This window comes from Loxodonta africana, chromosome 3, assembly GCF_030014295.1.
Source record: "Loxodonta africana isolate mLoxAfr1 chromosome 3, mLoxAfr1.hap2, whole genome shotgun sequence".
NCBI classification, from domain to species: Eukaryota; Metazoa; Chordata; class Mammalia; order Proboscidea; family Elephantidae; genus Loxodonta; species Loxodonta africana.
In genome coordinates this window covers 161,428,080-161,448,087 of record NC_087344.1, presented here as the reverse complement: position 1 = coordinate 161,448,087, position 20,008 = coordinate 161,428,080, and the positions used below count along the sequence as shown (strand labels likewise).

Here is a 20,008-nt window from a genome sequence, read left to right as displayed (position 1 = left end):
ACCCAAAGCTGAGGGAGCAGAGTTGCCATTCCAGTGGGCCTGGAAGGTGGAGCTGAAGCCCAGGGCTGAGGGCCCTCCACTCAGAATCTGGACAGTGTGGCCAACACCCAGAGTCTGGAGGGCACGGCCATTGCCTAAATGGTATTAGAGAAGAGACGATTATTTTCAAGCCTTCAGGGCTCATGTAATGTGTTCGGCTGACTTGCTTGGTACCTGTTATCCGTTCTTTCCTTCCAATTTCTCCCGTTTGTAATGGAAATGTCTACCTTGTGCCTGTTCCATCACTGTACTTGGAAGTAGATAACTTGTACTGTAGATTTCACAGATGATAAGGAATTTTTGGATTTTGGAATTGGAGTTGAATTAAGACTTTTCCTATACGATGGGATATGTTTTACATGTGGCAAGGACATGGATTTTGGGGGCCCAAAGGGTAGAATATCATGGATTTGTGTCCCCCCAAAATATATGTCAACTTGGCTAGGCCATGATTCCCAGTATTGTGTGATGGTTCACCATTTTGTCATCTGATATGATTTTCTCATATGTTGTGAATCCTACCTCTAAGATGTTAATGAGGCAGGATCTGAGGCAGTTATGTCAATGGGGCAAGACAATCTACAAGATTAGGTTGTGTCTTAAGCCAATTTCTTTTGAGACGTAAAAGAGAAAAGGGAGCAGAGAAACGGGGGAACTCATACCACCAAGAAAGCAACACCAGGAGCAGAGCACGTCCTTTGGACTCACGGTTCCTGCACTAAGAAGTTCCTAAACCAGAAGATTGATTATAAGGACCTTCCTCCAGAGCCAACAGAGAAAGACTTCCCGTGGAGCTGGTGCCCTGAATTCAGACTCCTAGCCTACTAGTCTATGACAGAAAAAATTTCTCTTTGTTAAGGCCATCCACTTGTGGTTATTTCTGTTATATCCGCACTAGATGACTAAGACACTGACCGATAGCATAGAGAGACAAGTAATTTGTCTGTAACTGCCTGGGTGCAGGGTAAAGAAAAAATTCTTCCCCTGTATATTTCTAAATACAGACCAGCCTATAAAGTAAACTACAAATCAACATCTGCTATTCTAAAACACTAAACTGAAAATTACCTTCAGTTGGTAGCCGGCTACCACTACTAAATATTCCGATCAAAGATTCTATAGAAGAATTCTGATTAAAACAGGTAAAATGCAGAAGAGAATTTCAAATTTGTATGGAATCTGTATTTTCTGGAGCCATGAAGGCTGGATGAACCTCCGAAACTACTGCCCTAAGATAATCCTTAAACTTTACCCCAAAAATACCCCCTGAAATCTTAAAATCAAACAATAGGTTGACTAGTAATGAATGTCTGTTTTGAGCATTATGTTCCTTAAAAATCTATACAGAATGAAATTGACAACAACAACAGGAACCTTAGTGGGCAATGAGTTTATGTTAACAGGGGAGGAACAACTCAGAAAAGCAGGTAAGAATGGTTGTACAACTCAGAGAATGTAATCAACACCCCTGAATTGTACTTGTAGAAACTGCTGGTGTATGTTTTCCTTGCATATTCTCAACTACAATAAGTAAATTATTTAAAAAATTAACTTCCCAAATTTCATCACATATAATATTAAGAATCAAGATTTAATTATTTTCTACTGTTTCACCAGGGACAGTAAGTAAAACTTGTTGTGTGCCACTGAGTCGGTTCTGACTCATAGCAACTCTATAGCTCAAAGTAGAACTGCCCCGTACGGTTTCCCAAGCTGTAATCTTTACAGAAACAGATTGTCATATCTTTATCCCACAGAGCAGGTGGGCTCAAATTGCCGGCCTTTAGGTTAGCAGCCAAGCACTTAACCATTGCACCACTAGGGCCCCTTGGCAAATGAAACTAGCATGGGATTTTGTTTGTTTTTAACTGTGTGTGACAGTGAAGAATACGATTAGTTTTTAGTACAGTCTGGACCCACTATCCTGATTCCTAAGGAGCTCTGGTGGTGCAATGGTTAAGCTCTACCTAGTGGGTAGGTTCAAACTTACCCAGCGGCTCCGCGGGAGAAAAGACCTGGTCATCCGCTCCCATAAAGATTACAGCCTAGGAAACCCTACGAGGCAGTTCTATTCTGCCACACTGGTTAGCTATGAGTTGGAATTGACTCAATGACACCTAACAACAACAACATCTTTATTCCTCCTAAGGTATCAGAAGCTTTACTCATTATTGTGCCATTAATATAAATGTCAGCATGGTAAATAAGGCAAATAACGAATTAGTGTTATTATGAAAACAGTTTTCACCTTGTGAACCCCTGAAAGTCTCAAGGACAACATTCCCCAGGGTTCCACGGAGCAAATTTTGAGAATTAATTACATTAAATTCTGTCATGGATTGTGTCAATCTTTTTGAGATATAAAAGGGATTAAACAAGCAAGCAAACAAGCAAAGATGGGGTAAGATAAATACCGAGACACAGGGAGATCTCCAAGGAACGCCAAGCCCACAGACTTTAAAAGGAAACAAGGAATTTCCCCCAGAGCTGACAGAGAGAGCAAGTCTTCCCCTTAGAGCTGGCACCCTGAATTCCAAAACTGTGAAAGAATAAATTTCAATTTGTTAAAACCATTCACTTGTAGTATTTCTGTTATAACAGCACTGGAAAACTAAGAAAGAATTTGGTACCGAGAGTGGGGGGCTGCTCTAACAGATACCTAAAACGTGGAAGTGGTTTTGGAATTGGGTAATGGGAAGAGGCTGGAAGAATTTTAAGGTACCTTTTTTTTTTTTTAATAGTAATAGTAAAAGCCTACATTGCCATGAAGAGACTGCTGGTGGAATTATGGACGCCAAAGGCAGTTCTGGAGATGGCTCAGAAGAAGCGACGAGAGCTACAAAGAAAGTCTCTATCGTCTCAGAGAATACATACGGCACCAGCAACAGAATGTTGCTAGAAACGTGGATGTTACATGTGCTTCTGGTGAGGCTTTAAAAGAAAATTATGAACACGTGATTGGACAATGGAAGAAGGGTGATGTTTTTATTCAGTGAAAAGAACTTGTCTGAATTACGTTCAAATGTTTGGTGGGAGGCAGAACTTGAAAGTGATGAACTTGGATATCTGGCTGAGGAAATTTCTAAGCAAGATCTTAAAGGGACCATGTGGTTTCTCCTTGCTGCTTACAGTAAAATGCAAAAGGAAAGAGATGGACTTAAAAAACGAACTGCGTAAAATGAAACAGAACTTAAAGATCTGGAAAATTCTGTTGTACAAACTAAGGACATGTGTCCTAGAATGTTCACCAAGGACGTGGCTACACAATCTTTCGTTAAAGAGATTAACCCTGTGACTGATGGATCTAACCAAATACCACAGCAGAAAATTCATCAGCTTAGACTGAAGGGGACAGAGAAAGAACATTAAAAAAAGAACATTGTCTGTCTCTTAGAATTCCACAGGCAGGAAACAGACCAAAGGAGCTACATCTGTTGTCCTCCAAGAAAAGACCATCCCTGGAGCAGCACGGAAATCAGCAAGACTACTGGAAGGAGCATGGGAAGCAGGGCCTTCTCAGTTTCAAAGGGTGGGGCCGCAGTCTCCTGGATCTCAAAGGGTGGGGCCAGTCTCCCAGGTTTCAAAGAGTTACATCTTTGCCATCTCGGTTCCAGAGTGTGGGGATGCCATTAAGGTGTGCCAGGGTGGGGCCACTGCCCAAAGCTGAGGTGGGGGTGCCACATCCAAAGGGCAGAAAAACAGGACCTGCTGTGGCTGAAGGAGTGGGGTCACCACTCAGATGAACCAGGAGAATGGGGCCACCCAAAGCCAAGGGGGCAGAGTTGCCATCCCAGTGGGGCTGGAAGGCGGAGCTGGAGCATAGAGCTGAAGGGCTTCCAGCCAGAATCCAGAGTGTGGCCAACATCTAGAGTCTGGAGGGCAGGGCCATTGCCTAGATGGTCTCAGAGAACAGAGGATTATTTTCAAGCCTGGAGAGTTAATATAAATTTTCTGCTAGATGTTGGATTCGGTTAGTACTTGTTATCCCTTCTTTCTCTCCAATTTCTCTCATTTATAATGGAAATATTCACCTTGTGCCTGTTCCACCACTGTACTTTGGAAACAGATAACTTGTAGTCTAGATTTCACAGGTTCACAGATGAAGAGGAATTTTGCCCCAGGAAGGAATACACCTAAAGTTTCACCCATATCTGATTTAGATGATTCAGAAGATGAGATTTTGAACTTGGAGCCAATTTAAGACTTTTGGGATGATATGATGGAGTGAATTTGCTTTACATGTATGTAGCAAAGACATGAATTTTGGGGGGCCAAAGAGTGGAATGCCATGGACTAAATTGGGTCCCCCAAAAAATATATGTCAACTTGCCTAAACCATGATTCCCAGTATTATGCTATTGTCCTACATGTTTGTGAACTGATGTAATTACCCTCCATTTTGTAATGTGTTGTAAATCTTAACCTCTATATGTTAACGAGATAGAATCAGTGTGGGGTGTACCGTGAGTCACAGCCTTACAAGAGGATATGACTCAAGGCACACCCTTACTCAAGTAACACCTTTTATCTTACAAAAGATAAAAGAAGACAGAAGTGAGCAGAGAATACAGTGACCTCACCACCACCAAGAAAGAAGAGCTGGGAGTGGAGCATATTCTTTGGACCCGAGGTCCCTGTGCTGAGAACCTATTAGATCCAGGGCAGGGGTGGATCAACCAAAAAGCAAGGTACATGATGTGAAAATTGTTCACCACAGATTAGTAAGTATGCACAAATCTGCCCGTACGAACCTTGCTTACCAGTTAATCTGTCCCTGACCCAGGGGAAGACTGAGCCAAGACACATGTATATCTCCAAGGAATGCCAGGCCAACAGTTGCTGGAAGGAGATAAGGGCCTTCCCCCAGAGCCAACAGAGAGACAGAAAGCCTTTCCCTAGTGCTGGTGCCTTGAATTCGGACTTCTAGTCTCCTTAACTGTGAGAGAATAAATCTGTTTGTTAAAGCCAGCCAACTGTATTTCTGTCATAGCAGCACTTGTTGTTGTTGTTGTTGTTGTTAGGTGCCATCGAGTAGGTTCTGGCTCATAACAACCCTATGCACTACAGAATGAAACACTGCCTGACCTGTGTCATACTCACAATCGTTTTGCTTGAGCCCATTGTTGCAGCCACTATGGCAATCCACCACATTGAAGGTCTTCCTCTTTTCCGCTGACCCCCTACTTTACCAAGTATGATGTCTTTCTCCAAGGACTGATCCCTCCTACAGCAACACTAGATAACTAAAATAGGTATTCTCACACAGGCTCCCCTGAGAGGTGTACAGATAAGGAAATAAGCAATTAGATTCCCTCACCTAGAATTTTCTCATTGCCGTCGAGTTGATTCCAACTCACAGAGACCCTATGGGACAGAATAGAACTGCCCCATCGAGTCTCCAAGAAGCACCTGGTGGATTCGAACTGCCGACCTTTTGTTTAGCAGCCACAGCACTGAACCACTAAGCCACCCCTGGAATCGACTCGAAGGCAATGGGTTTTTTAGCTAGAATTTTTGGTGTACAGATACCGAACAGTATAAAAGATAGGATTTAGAATATTATGTTGGTGCCAAAAAGTTTTAGGTATCTGGGGAGATTTGCAGGAGCCCTGGTGGCACAGTGGTTAAGTTATATGGCTGCTAACCAAAAAATCGGCAGTTCAAATCCACTAGTCACTCCTTGGAAACCCTATAGGGCAGTTCTGCTCTGTCCTCTAGGGTCACTATGGGTCGGACTCCACTCAAAGGCAATGGCTTTGGTTTGTTTGGTTGGGGAGATTTGCAACTCATATGACTGATCAGGAGTGCTGTACATTATAAGATGTCAGAGAAGGTAAGTCCAGATAAACAATTTACCCTCCTACCTCTTCTTTATTCTTACTATGAGATAGAGGTAGTACAAAGACAATGAAAGACAGCTGGAAGATGACTGAAATAATAATATTAAAATTTAATGACGGCTTACTGTGTGCCATGTAATGTATGAGGCATTTCATAATGCTTTAAATCATTTAAATCTCACAACATGAGGTAGATATCATTATCAACCACAATTTACAGTTGCTAGAGATGTTAAGGAAACCCTGGTGGTGTAGTGGTTAAGTGCTACGGCTGCTAACCAAAGGGTCGGCAGTTCAAATCCGCCAGATGCTTCTTGGAAACTCGATGGGGCAGTTCTACTTTGTCCTATAGGGTTGCTATGAGTCGGAATCGACTCGACGGCACTAGGTTTGGTTTTTTTGGTTTAGAGATGTTAAGTAACTTATCCATGGTCATTAGAGTAGTAAATGATAGACCCCAAAAATGAACTCAGGTAGTTTGACTCTTGAACTCTGTGTGCTTAACCAACCACAATGCTGAAACCAAAACCTGTTGCCGTCAATTCCAACTCATAGCAACCCTACAGGATAGAGAAGAACTGTCCCATAGGGTTTCGAAGGAGCGGCTGGTGGATTCAAAGTGCCAACCTTCTGGTTAACAACCACAGCACTTAACCACTGTGGCACCAGGGCTCCTACCACAATACTAGAGTTGTTAAAAAGTATTCAACTTTCTCTGACACATCTTTACTATTCTGGTTGCTGGTGTGATACCTTATTATCATTCAAAAACTCAAGTCTGTTTCTGTCAAATTGGACATTAGAGACAGTAAGGTATATAAAATCCCCAAAGAGATAGGCCACACAAGAGGCTAAAACTGCTGCACAGTCTATGTACCCCAGGGGAAAGAACTTCCAAGCGCTCAAACAGAAGGCTCCCTAGAGTGGCTCACCATGCTTTGCGACTAACAGCACTTCTGTGAGGAGGTGCTCTTCACACTACACCCAGAGGTCTCCTTACCACATGTCTATTGCCACCAAGACTTTTCACAACATACTGAAGAAATCAGAAATAAAATCAACCTACTTTGTTGATGCTTCCATCACACACAACCCCACAAACTATGAAATTAAACTTGTGTTGATGTAACTTACTGGCACGTAAGATCAGAGAATAAATAGAATCTTCCAAGAAATGAACTCAGTCTCCTCATAACTGCAGAACACCTGGAAAAGCTGCTTAGGTGTTCTGCCCAAGGTTACATAGTTAATTAACGCTATACAAATAACTTCATGAATGAGAATCTGCACAATGCTGCTTCCTAGAAGGTAGGGGTTTAGTATATCCCCGCTTTACCACGTTTCCATTATCTCTGACACCAGCAGTTCCCCCCACTCTTTCCCTGCTAGGTTCAAAAATTCACTGCAATATCTCACAGAGCGTACAGACAATACTTACTGTTATGCAGTTTAATAGGGTAAAGGATACAACTTCAGAAGTAACAGAACACAATTCAGGCATAGCAAAATGCAGCTCAGAACTGAGGAATAACAGGATTTAATTCAGGATAAAGTCAGGAAGAGGCATGTGGGCAAAGTCTGAAAGGTTCCTTGAAGCACAGAGCATGTCCCCCTCCCTTTAACAACCAGGACAGCTCTAGACAAACTCCAAACTGGAACAGCTCTCTCTCAAGACAGCTCTCCTCTGGATCAGGGCAGCTCTGCTCTGGGGTTCCAACACTTTTATAAGACAGCCCATGTGCTACATGGTGAGGTCTCCTGTCAGTTACAAGGGGGCCTTGCTAATTACAAGGGGGACCCCTTGTTATTAAAGGTGGGGGACCGCTGTTAATTAAAAGAGGAGCTTATTAATTACCAAGGGGGGCTCCTTGTCAACTACCAGGATAAAGTAATCAATCCTTAGGGATCATCAATTACTTAGGGAAAACCACCTAAGTTGTCTTTTCCAAAAACCAAGGGCAAAAGGCCACATAAACGAACTCACTGCCCCACAACAGCAGAACCTAATGAAACTTACTCCCAATCCAGGTCTTCACCCACACGGCCATGCTGTCTCAGGTATGCTAAACTACAAAGTATCTTCTTCTCCAAGAGTTCATTTGGAATTTGCTCAGATGCATCAATACAAATTTGCATCTTTACTGATACATTACACATTTATACATATCTACTACTGATAGCTATTCTGACTCAAGCTGCAATAATACCCCCACAAAAAAAAAAATTTACAGAAGTACTTTAAAACTCACTATTTAGATTCAACAATATAAATTATCTGTTTTGGTTTTCCAAATATTTCAATAGTAAACGAGTCTTTCTCTTCAAAGTACTCAAATCCACATTTCTCAAACTGTGGTAGGCGCCACCTGCATCAGAATTACCTAAGGTACTTGTCAAAAATGCAGATTCTTGGAGTCAAACCCAAACCAACAGAATCTGTCTCTGAAGAAGCTCCCAAGTTAGTAATTTAAAAAGCTCTCCAGGTGATTCGTATTCATTCAAAACCTATTTATTGAGCATTCACACTACATAGTCTAGTGGGAAACAGGAGACAAACGAGTAAACATTTTGGATTTTAGATGCCCTATGGAAAAAAATGTATGTCAGAAAATGACCCTGAGAGCTACTTTAATACAATTAGTCAGAGAAGGCCTTTCCGAAGTGAAGACATTTGAACTGTGAGGCCCTTTACTCAAGAAACAGTAACTCTCAAAGTTATGTGCGCATGAGAATCAATCGGACTTGTTAAAACAGACTGCAGGTCAGAGGTCTGAAGTTAAACCAAAAAAAACCAGACCCGTTGCCATAGAGTCGATTCCCACTCATTAGCGACCCCACAGGACCCAGAACTATCCCACAGAGTTTCCAAGGGGTCCAAGTGAGGGCCCAATAATTTGCATTCCTAACAAGGTCCCAGGTGATGCATTGCTAATGCTGCTAATCCAGGAACCACACTTTGAGAACCAATGGTCTAGAGAGAACAGCTAGAATATGCAAATTTGATGTGTTAGAGGAACAGGAAAAAAAGCCAGCTGGGAAGGTAACGTACTCCCTACTGTTGCAGAACAAGGTACCTGAGTGGCACAGTTTGCAGTTGAATAGTAACCTAATGGTTGGCAGTTCAAACCCATCCAGCAGCACCAGGAAAGAAACTCCTGGTGATGTGCTTCCACAACGATTAATCCAAAAAAAAAACCAAACCCAGTGCCATCAAGTCGATTCCTACTCATAGCGACCCTACAGGACAGGGTAGAACTGCCCCACAGAGTTTCCAAGGAGCACCTGGCGGATTCGAACTGCCGACTCTTTGGTTAGCAGCCGTAGCACTTAACCACTACGCCACCAGGGTTTCCCCATAATGATTACAACCAAGAAAAACCCCATGGAGCAGTTCTATTCTGTAACACATGGAGTCACTGTGGGTCGGAATCAACTCCTTAGCAATGGGTTAGGTTTTATTCTTACAGAACTACTTGGGAAAGATGGTGAATTAAACTACCAGCTATGGCTCTCCAAACCAGAGATGAAATCACAGGTTGATCAATAATACCTAGCACTAGTAAAGCATTTTCACACTCATTATTTAATGTGACTTAGTGAGGTTCAAGAGAAGAACTATTAGCTACATTTTAGACATAAATAAACTAACGGACACATATTACGAACTTCTAAAGTAAGATTAAGTAGCAGAACTGTGAACTCTAACTATAAATCCAGCGTTCTTTCCAACACAGTATGCTCACTTTTTGAAGTGCAAAGTAAACGGTATATAATGGTATATAGAGGTGTTGATATTGACAAATTATTTCCTAGGCTCCCTGCCTAAAAACACAGCTTCCAAACTCAATCTGTTCTAGTTATTGGTTAGACTGATGGTACTACATTTAGTCATGTCTACTTATCTCTCTGACAGGGGCAGTGATGGTTCAGGGTAGCATTCCAGTCTTCCACATCCCAGCCAATGCACCTCACTTGCAGCCACCACTAGTCTGTCAGTGGAGGATTGCATGTTGCTGTGTTACACATTTGAGCAGAGCTTCCAGACTAAGATGGACCAGGAAGAACAGCCTGGCAATCTACTTCCAAAAATCGGCCAAACCCCATGAAACACCTATGGATCACAACGGTCCAATCCACAACCCATGAAAGAGATGCCACAGGACCAGGCATTTCCTACAGCTGTGCATGGGGTCACCATGAGTTAGGACAGACTCAATGGCAGCTAATAATAATTTATTCTCCTACTTCAAAAATAAAGGATAAAGAAATGAAGAAGGAATTTATAGGTTATTATTCCCTCTCCTGCATAAATTTCAGTGGGCCAATTTCATAACTTTAGTCCCTCAACCATATCAATCAAACCCAATTTTCATCTTGTGTTCCATTAAATTTCTCACCTAACCCAGGTTCCCAAAAGAACTTTGAATCCCATGTGTCTTACTATACTCCTGAGCCTTGAGCAGTCATCCTCTGTACAACTATTATCACTTAGTATCTTCTCCATCAACCAAATCCTACTCTTAATCTAACATCCTTAACCTGCATGTCCCAAAAATATTTAAAAACCAAAATATCCAAAATTAAAATCATTATGTCCTCCCCCTCACTACACACACACACACCCACACCCACACACACCCCGCTTCTAGGCCAGAATTCGTCATCTGCCTTAACAGCACGGCCACTCACCAAATGAAAAACCTGAACTTGGCCTAGTAAGTTTATCTCCCTCATAGCAACCTCAGTGGTGCTCTATCTCCATTCCTATGGCCACTTACAATCAGACAGTAATAATAATAGTAATAATAAACTAGCCGCCATTTCATTAACACCTACCATTTTTATATACTAGTCACTTAAAGGAGCCCTGGTGGCACAGTGGTTAAGCACACGACTGCTAATTGAAAGGTCGGTAGTTCGAACCCACCAGCTGATCTGAGGGAGAAAGGGTACAGCCTTGGAAACCCTGTGGGGCAGTTCTACTCTGTCCTATAGGGTCGCTATGACTCAGAGGCAAGGAGCACTAGTCACTTTATACATTTTATCTTATTTCATTCTCTCAATCATCCTGAAGTAGGTATTTTTGTTCCTGTTTTACAAATGAGAATACTGAGGCTAAGTAATCTGTCCAAATCATAAATAGAAGCGGTAAAGTAGACCTATAAATCAAAGCGTGTCTCACAAAGTCCATACTCTCCCCCGTACTAAAATGCTTCCTTCTTTGACACCTGATATGAGTTGAAATTGACTTGACAGCAATGAATCTGGGTTTTTTTTTGTTTTTTTAAATCAGCCCTTTACTATCCATTCCAAGGGCTAACTTCTCACCTAGATTACTGCCAAGATTCTCCTAACTTGTCTCCAGGCCTCCAGCCTTGCCTTCTTTCACCCTCAAAATTGTCCCAAATGATCTTTCTGAAACATAAATCTGATCCTTATAGTCTCCTGATATAAAAGCCCTAGAGAACTTCCTTTAGTCTATTCTGTACAGGATACACTCTTCAGAATAAATCCCAAACCCTTTATTTTAGTATAGGTCCACAATCCCTTGCCTGCATTTCTGAAATCCAAAAACCTTTGAAATTTTCAAGTTTTTCCATAAATTTTCAACAAAACCCACTCTGAACTGGGGGAGTCTACTGTCTACAGGTCCCTGGGTGGCATAAGTGGTTTGCACTCGGCTACTACTAATTGAAAGATGGGCAGCTGGAACCCACAAAGTGGCACCACAGAAGAAATGCCTGGCAATATGCTTGCATAAAAATTACAGCCAAGTAAACCCTATGGAGCAGTTCTTCTCTGTAACACATGGGGTTGCCATGAGTAGGAATCGACTCAACAGCAACGGGTTTGTTTTTGTTTGTTGTTGTCGTTAGGTGCAGTCCAGTCGTTTCCCACTTAAAGCGACCCCATGCACAACAGAACAAAACACTGTCCCGTCCTGCACCATCCTCACAATTGTTGCTATGTTTATGTATTGTCTATTTATCCCATTAGTATGTTACTCATATTTTTCACTACAGGAACATAAATGTGTTTGATTATGATGTGTTACTACAGACCCCGACAGGGAATTTAAGAGACCTTACCAGAAAAAAAAGAAAAATCAAAAAAATTCTGAAGTTCACAACACATCTAGCGACGCATCAATCCAATCTAATTTCCATCAGTCACCTTACTTATCCTTAGCTCCAGGGATATGGATACATATCCTGAACACACCCTCCTACCCTGTGAGCTACTCACCCTTCAAGAAACCTACCTACTCAAGAGTTTCCTCCTGGTGAATTTCCCCTGACCTTCCCTCCACTGTACCTCAACTACTGTCCCAACCCACACGTTGTCTCCCGATTTCACTATGAGCGAGACCCTCACTGAATATTTTATTCAATCCTAGCACAGCGCCTGAAACACTAGGGGCTCATTAAATGTACAATGAATCGAAGCAAACTCACCTTCACCTCCCCCTAATTCCCAATTCCCTTCAAAATTCATCTCTCCCTCACCCCCAAACCCTAGGATTTTTTTTCCCTCTGAAACTTTCAGGCCCCTCACAGCTCCATTCCTATGCCCACTTACAATTAGTTACTACTAATAACTAGCTGCTATTTCCTCAGTATCTACTAGCCGTTTCACACATTTTATTTCATTTCATTCTCTCAATAAGCCCATTAGGTAGATATTCCTCCTTGTCAATGTCATCTCAAAATTGCTTTCTACCAGAATGCCTTCTCTTGGCCTCAAACTCTCCAATGCCCTTCCTTCTGCTCTTCTATTTAATCCTAGTCCTTCTCTCCCATACCCTAACAAGCCAAACGCCCTCCCTCCAGGCAAGCTATCCCACAGTCGCTATCTCTCACTCCCTCCCCTCGCGGGACCATCCTACCCAAAACGCTTTGCACAACCGGTTTGCCGAGACCTCTTCTCTCACAGTCCGGGTCCACTCGCTCCCGAACCAGCGTTCGGTCTGAGTCCCCGCCTTCCCGGCCCGTGTCGGCATATCACAAACCTCCCTCGCAGTCCGTGTCCCCTCCCCCCGTCTCTCGCAGCCGGCACCCCTCCCTGCACTCTCCCGCATCTCTGAGCTCCAGCTTCTCTGGAAGCCTTCCCGGGGCCGTGTCTTCCACCTCTCAGACCCCTCGGGGTCGCGCCGGTCCGAGCAGCCCCGGGCCGGAGCACCTCCGTCCCCAGATTCTCACGGGCTCCGTAAACCTCCTGCGGCCCAGACCTTGAGCAGGGCCTCCCCGCTCACCTTGCTGGATGTCGCCGTTGCTGCCCCCCGGGATGGGCACGCTGAGCTGGCGCTCCGGCTCGGGCAGGCAACGCAGGCAGAAGGAGTGAAGACAGGGCAGCAGCTTGGGCTCCGCCTCACGCCGGCTCTGCAGGCTCTGCTGACACACGGCGCAGGTGTCCAGGAGCGAGGCTGGCGGTCCAGGCGGCGGCCCAGCCGAGGGACCCGGAGCGGGAGCAGAGGCTGGAGCTGGGGCCGGCGTCGACACCGCCCCCCCGGGAACTCCGGGGCCCGCTGAGGCCGCAGGGGCTGAGGCAGCCGGGGCCGAGCCCGAGGAGGCCGCGGCCACCCCCCCGTCGTCGGGCCCAGCCGCGCCGCTCTCCGCCCCGGCCTTGCCGCCTTCCTCCTCCTCCTCCTCCACAAGCACCGCGGCAAGAGGCGGCTCCGCCTCCAGCGCCGCGGGCCCGGCGGCCCCGGCAGTTACCGGCGCGCTGCCACTGCCCCCGCCGCCGCTCTCAACCTCGCCGCCGCCTTTGTTTTCCGCCATGTTTTCCTCTTTGAACCCGCCGGACCGCCCCGCGCCGCCCGCCGCCCGCGCCGCCGCCGCCGCCCCCAGCCCCAGCCGCAGCCGCAGCGAGAGGGGCCGCCGAGAACGAGCAGGCGAGCGAACGAACGAGAGCGCGCGCGCACGCGGCGCCCCCGCCCTCGCGTCGCGCGGTTGAAGGAGGGCGGGCTCGGCGCGCGCACGTACGCAACCACGTCCTCCGGAGGCGGGGGGAGCGGGGCCCCCGCGTGGGCGCAGAACCGGGCTTGCGGCCTCTCCCGACCTCCGTGGCCGGTTAGTTGGGTCCGCGTTGCCTGCGGTCAGCTTGCAGTGGGGTTTTAAAGCTAGAGGCCGTCGGTGGTGGCCGGCTTTTGGCCTAGGATGGGCCCACACCGAGGGGTAATGCGGAAAGAGGAGCGGAGAAGGGTGAAAGGAGAGGAGGCCGGGGCCGATCCCCGCAGAAGCTAGCGTCTCCCGGGCGGAGTCTTTTCCAACGGCCGTAGCGTCTCTGCGGAAGCCTCACCTGCCGCGCGGTCGGACGTCGGGGCCTTCTGGCTCCGGGAGGCGCCGCTCTCCTGAATGGATCTCTGTGCCTTAACCGGCCGCGTTCCTTTCGTTGGCTGTAGCTCAGGGGAGCCGTGAGGCGAGTTTTTTTTTTTTTTTTTTTTAACTGAGGCCCCAAATCTGGGGGGCCTTCCAGAAATAGGTTGAATAGGCCTGATGCGGAAGAAAATCTCTTAACAGCTATTTTCAACTTAATACTTAAATATTGCTACATAATAAAATCAACTGAGGAGTTTTTCAAAGTAGAGATGCCAGGGCCACACCCCAGACCTGAATCAGGAAGTGTAGGAGAGGGTTGATTTTGATGTGCGTCAGTTGCAGGAGCCAGTGATCCACCAACATTATGTCCTGAGCGTCCCGTTTAGTGCACCCGGTGTAAGTTAGATGTCACATGCCCTAACGATATCGGCAATAGATGCTTTCGGAAAGGAGTCCTTTATTTGAAAAACAAGTTCTTTGAGGATTTTATGTAAATGCAAAGAGCCCCAAACAGGCAGGGATTGTTGGCATATTCTAGGAACAGCAAGAAGGTTAGTGTGGCTGGAGTGGAATGAGCAAGGGAGAGAGTAGCTGGACACTAGATAAAGAGAATTATGAAAGGCCAGTTCATATATGGCAGTGGTCTTTTTTTTTTTTTTTTTTTGTGCCACTTGATAGAATTTGGAAAACTGTTTTCTCCCCGCAGACACTTTAAGTTGACATCTGAAAGTTTTCATCATAAGCTACAATAGCTGCAGAGATTGCCATTTCTGAGACATTGCAATACTGCCATTTTTAAATTGAAAAACATCACTTTTAAATCCAATGAAAAAGTAAACACTAAAGTGGATTAATACCATTACCCGTTTAAAAATACATAGTCATTTGCTTAGGGAGCATTGAGTTTTATGTTAATGGTGGTGAAATGATTTGGAAAAAAGTATTGAGAATGGTTGTACAGCTTGAATGTAATCAGTGTTACTGAATGATACATGTAGAAATTGTTGAAGTGGTTATGTTTTGTTGCGTATGTTTTCACTATAATAAAAGTTTAAGTATATAATTGAAGTCATTTTCCACGAGCTCATATTTTTATTCCAACTCTACCACGGAATTTTATTCCATTGAGTCCATATCATAATTTGTTGAGGACCCCTCGTGGTGCAATGCTTAAGAGCTCAGCTGATAACCAGAAGGTTGGCAGTTCGAACCCACCTAGCTGCTCCCTGGGAAAAAGATCTGGCAAACTACTCCCTGTTCCGGTAATGTTTACAGCCTAGAAAACATGGGGACATTCTGCTGTGGTCACATAGGGTGACTATGAATTGGAATCAACTCATGGCACCTAACAACAACATACTTCTGTACAGCAAAGATACATAAAAATACATCTACAAATTATTTGTGTTAATTATTTATTCTGGATTTTATCATTACAATTAGTAGTAGTACACAACAGAGCAAAATTAATATAAATTTTGTTAAAAAGTAATTATTAAACATGAAAGGTAAATGGTTACTGGGAATGTCTTAATGAGATGGGTGGGATTTTTTTTTCCTCCAATTAGTTCATACAGACATGAATACATATATATAACACTTCATCTTTAGTTATCTAGTGCTATCAATAACGTAATTACATAAAACTGAGAATCATTGCCTCGCCAAGTTGACACATATATTCTGGGGTCACAATTAAATCCATAACATTGCACCCTTTGGCCTCCAAAAATTCATGTCATTGCCACATGTAAAAGACATTCACTCCATCATATCATCCCAAAAGTCTTAAATCAACTCCGAGTTATCTGTTTCCAAAGTATCACGGTGGAACAGAGGCACAAAGTAGACATTTCCATTACAAACGGGAGAAATTGGTAAAAAGAAATATAGGTATCAAGCAAGTCTAAAACCGAGCAGAATAATATACATTAGCTTTCAAGTCTTGAAAATAATCTTACCTTCTCTGAGACCATCTAAACAGTGGCCCTGCCCACTAGACTCTTGAGTGTTGGCCATACCTTCTGGATTCTGGGTGGACTTCAGCTCCATGTTCCAGGTCAACTGGAAAGGCAACTCTGCTCCCTTGTCTTTGGCCAGCCCCATTCTCCTAGTCCATCTGAGTGGGGATCCTACTCCCTCAGCTGTGGCAGCCCTCGTTCTGCCCCTTGGATGTGGTAGTCCTACCCCCTCAGCTTTGGACAGTGTACCTGGCCCCATTCCCCTGGCACTCATGAATGGCAGCCCCACACTCCAGAACCAAGTTGGTAAAAATCTGACTCTTTAAAACCTAGGAGGCTGTGGCCCCACCCTTTGAGGCCCCAGAGGTCACGGCCCCATCCTTTGAGACTGAGACACTGCTTCCTGTACTCTGTCTCTTCAGCCTCTGATTCCTGGTTCCTTGGCCTCTCAGCCCCTCAGGCCTCTTGGGCTAGCTCAGCCTCTGACCTGCATGAATAACTGTTACAAAGCTCGTTAGCTCTACTGATGAGTGTCCCTAGGCACCCCACTCCATTAATAAGCCTCCTGCCTGAAGACACTCAGCTCTCTTGCTCCATGGGTTGCCTCTCAAGCCATCTTACACTGATCTCCTGGTTCTGCTGCTGCCATTTCTCTGCTGCTACTTCTCACTATCTGCACCATCTCCAGTGTTAGAGCTCTCCTCACTTCTTCTGAGCCCTCACCAGAATTCCTTTTCATGGCCGTAATTCCACCAACAGTGTCTTCAAGGCAATCTAGGCTTTTACTATTAGGCAACTTAAAACTCTTCCAGCCTCTACCCAATACCCAATTCCAAAACCACTTCCACATTTCAGGTATCTGTTAGAGCAGCACCCCACTCTCCTGCTACCAAATTCTGTCTTAGTTATCTAGTGCTGCTATAACAGAAATACCAAACGTGAATGGATTTAATGAAGAAATTTATTCTCTCACAGTTTAGGAGGCTAGAAATCTGAATTCAGGCCACCAGCTCTAGCAGAAGGCTTTGTCTCTCTGTCAGCTCCGGGGGAAGGTCCTTGTCTTCTTTCAACGTCTGTGGGCCCAGTGTTCCTTGGTGATATACATGTGTCTTAGCATCAATCTTCCCCTAGGTCTAGGAGGTTCTCACCTCAGGGACCACAGATCCAAAAAATGTATTTCACTCCTGGCTCTTGTTTTGTGGTGGTAGTCAGGTCCCTTGATCTTTGTTTACTCTCTTTTATATCTCAAAAGAAATTGACTCAAGACACAACCTAATCGTGTAGATTGTATCCTGCCTCGTTAACATAACTGTCTTTAATCCTGCCTCATTAATATCATAAAGATCAGGGTTTACAACACATAGGATAATTACATTAGATCACAAAATTGAAGGTAATTATATCACACAATGGAGCACAATTACACAGTACTTAGAATCATGGCGTAGCCAAGTTAACACATATTTTGGAGGGACATATTTCAAACTGTTACACACTTCTACGATAAGACAGGGTTCTCTATCAATTTCATTTTTAATTTTTATAGTTGTAAGCACTGCATCTAAAGGCCATATATTTATCTACATACATACGTATATATACATATATGTTATTGTTGTTAGGTGTCCTCAAGTCAGTTCCAACTCATAGCTCTCCTATGCACAACAGAACCAAACACTACCTCGTCCTGCGCTATCCTTACAATCGTTCTTATACTTGAGCCCATTGTTACAGCCACTGTGTCAATCCATCTGGTTGAGGGTCTACCTCTTTTTCGCTGACCCTCTACCAAGCATGACGTCCCACTCCAGGAACCGATCCCTCCTGACAACATGTCAAAAGTATGTGAGATGTAGTCTCGCCATCCTTGCTTCTAAGGAGCATTCTGGTTGTATTTCTTCCCAGACAAATTTGTTCGTTCTTTTGGCAGTCCATGGCACATTCAGAATTTTTCACCAACACCGCAATTCAAAGGAGTCAATTCTTCTTCGGTCTTCCTTATTCATTCTCCAGCTTCGGCATGCATATTAGGCGATTGAAAAGACCACGGCTTGAGTCAGACACACCTTAGTCCTCAAGGTGACATCTTTGCTTTTCAACACTTTGAAGAGGTCTTTTGCAGCAATGCAATGTGCCTTCTGATTTCTTGACTGCTGCTTCCATGAGTGTTGATTGTGGATCCAAGTAAAATGAAATCCTTGGCAATCTCCATCTTTTCTCCGTTTATCATGATGTTGCTTATTGATCCAGTTGCTAGGATTTTCGTTTTCTTTGTGTTGAGGCATAATCCATACTGAAGACTGTGGTCTTTGATCTTCATCGGTAAGTGCTTCAAGTCCTCTTCACTTTCAGTAAGCAAGCTGTGACATCTGCATAACGCAGGTTGTTAATGAGTCCTCCCATCCCATTCTTCTTCATATAGTCCAGCCTCTTGGAATATTTGCTTAGCATACAGACTGAATAGGTATGGTGAAAGAATACAACGCTGACACACACCTTTCCTGACTTTAAACCATGCAGTATCCCCTTGTTCTGTTGGAACGACAGATTCCTCATGAGCACAATTAAGTGTTTCAGAATTCCCATTCTCTGCACCATTATTCATAATTTGTTATGATCCACACAGTGGAATGCCTTAGCATAGTCCAAAAAACACTGGTAAACTTCCTTCTGGCATTCTCTGCTTTTAGCCAGGATGCATTTGACATCACCAATGATATCCCTGGTTCTACGTCCTCCTCTGAATCTGGCTTGAATTTCTGGCAATTACCTGTTGATACACTGCTGCAACCACTCTCAAATGATCTTCAGCAATATTTTACTTGCATGTGATATTAATGATATTGTTTGATAATTTTTGCATTCGGATCACTTCTCTTGGGAATAGGCATAAATATGGGTCTCTTCCAGTCAGATGGTCAGGTAGCTGTCTTCCAAATTTTTTGGCCTAGACAAGTGAGCACTTCCACCACTGCATCCATTTGTTGAAACATCTCATTTGGTATTCTGTCAGTTCCTGGAGCCTTGTTTTTTGACAATGCCTTTAGTGCAGCTTGAACTTCTTCCATCAATACCATCGGTTCCTGATCATGTTACCTCCTGAAATGTTTGAACATCGACCAATTCTTTGTGGTATGGTGACTTTGTGTGTTTTTTCCATCTTCTTTTGATGCTTCCTGCGTTGCTTAATATTTTCCCTGTAGAATCTTTCAGTATTGCAATTCAAGGCTTGAATTTATTCTTCAGTTCTTTCATCTTGAGAAATGCTGAGCATGTTCTTCCCTTTTGATTTTCTGTCTTCAGATCTTTGCGCATATCATGATAATAATTTATTTTGTCTTCTTGAGCCTTCCTTTGAAATCTTCTGTTCAGCTCTTTTACTTCATCACTGTTTCCTTTTGCTTTAGCTATTCGATGTTCAAGAGCAAGTTTCAGAGTCTCTTCTGCCAGCCATTTAGGTCTTTTCTGCCTTTTTAATGACCTCTTGCTTTCTTCATGTATGATGTCCTTGATGTCATCCCACAACTTGTCTGGTCTTCAGTCATTAGTGTTCAACATGTCAAATCTGTTCCTGAGGTGGTCTGTAAATTCAGGTGGGATATACTCAAGGTTGTACTTTGGCTCTTGTGGACTTGTTCTAATTTTCTTCAGTTTCAAGTTGAACTTGCATATGAGTAATTGATGCTCTGATCCACAGTCAGCCCCTGGCCTTATTCTGACTGATGATATTGAGCTTTCCCATCATCTCTTTTCACAGATGTAGTTGATTTGATTCCTGTGTGTTCCATCTGGCGAGGTCCATGTGTATAGTCACAATTTATGTTGATGAAAAAAGGTATTTGCAATGAAG

General features: G+C 44.0%; 1 protein-coding gene across 5 annotated transcripts in view; it reads right to left on the bottom strand.

The window, feature by feature from the left end:
- TRIM33 (tripartite motif containing 33) overlaps positions 1–13,670 on the bottom strand; it is a 139,037-nt gene extending 125,367 nt beyond the window's left edge. For all 5 annotated transcript variants that reach the window (XM_064282387.1, XM_064282388.1, XM_064282389.1 and 2 more), the window contains exon 1: positions 13,132–13,670. In XM_064282387.1, coding sequence (XP_064138457.1) covers positions 13,132–13,657 — 526 coding nt within the window. In that variant the 5' untranslated portion in view covers positions 13,658–13,670. The remainder of the gene's footprint in view (positions 1–13,131) is intronic.
- Between the last annotated feature and the right edge of the window lie 6,338 nt (positions 13,671–20,008).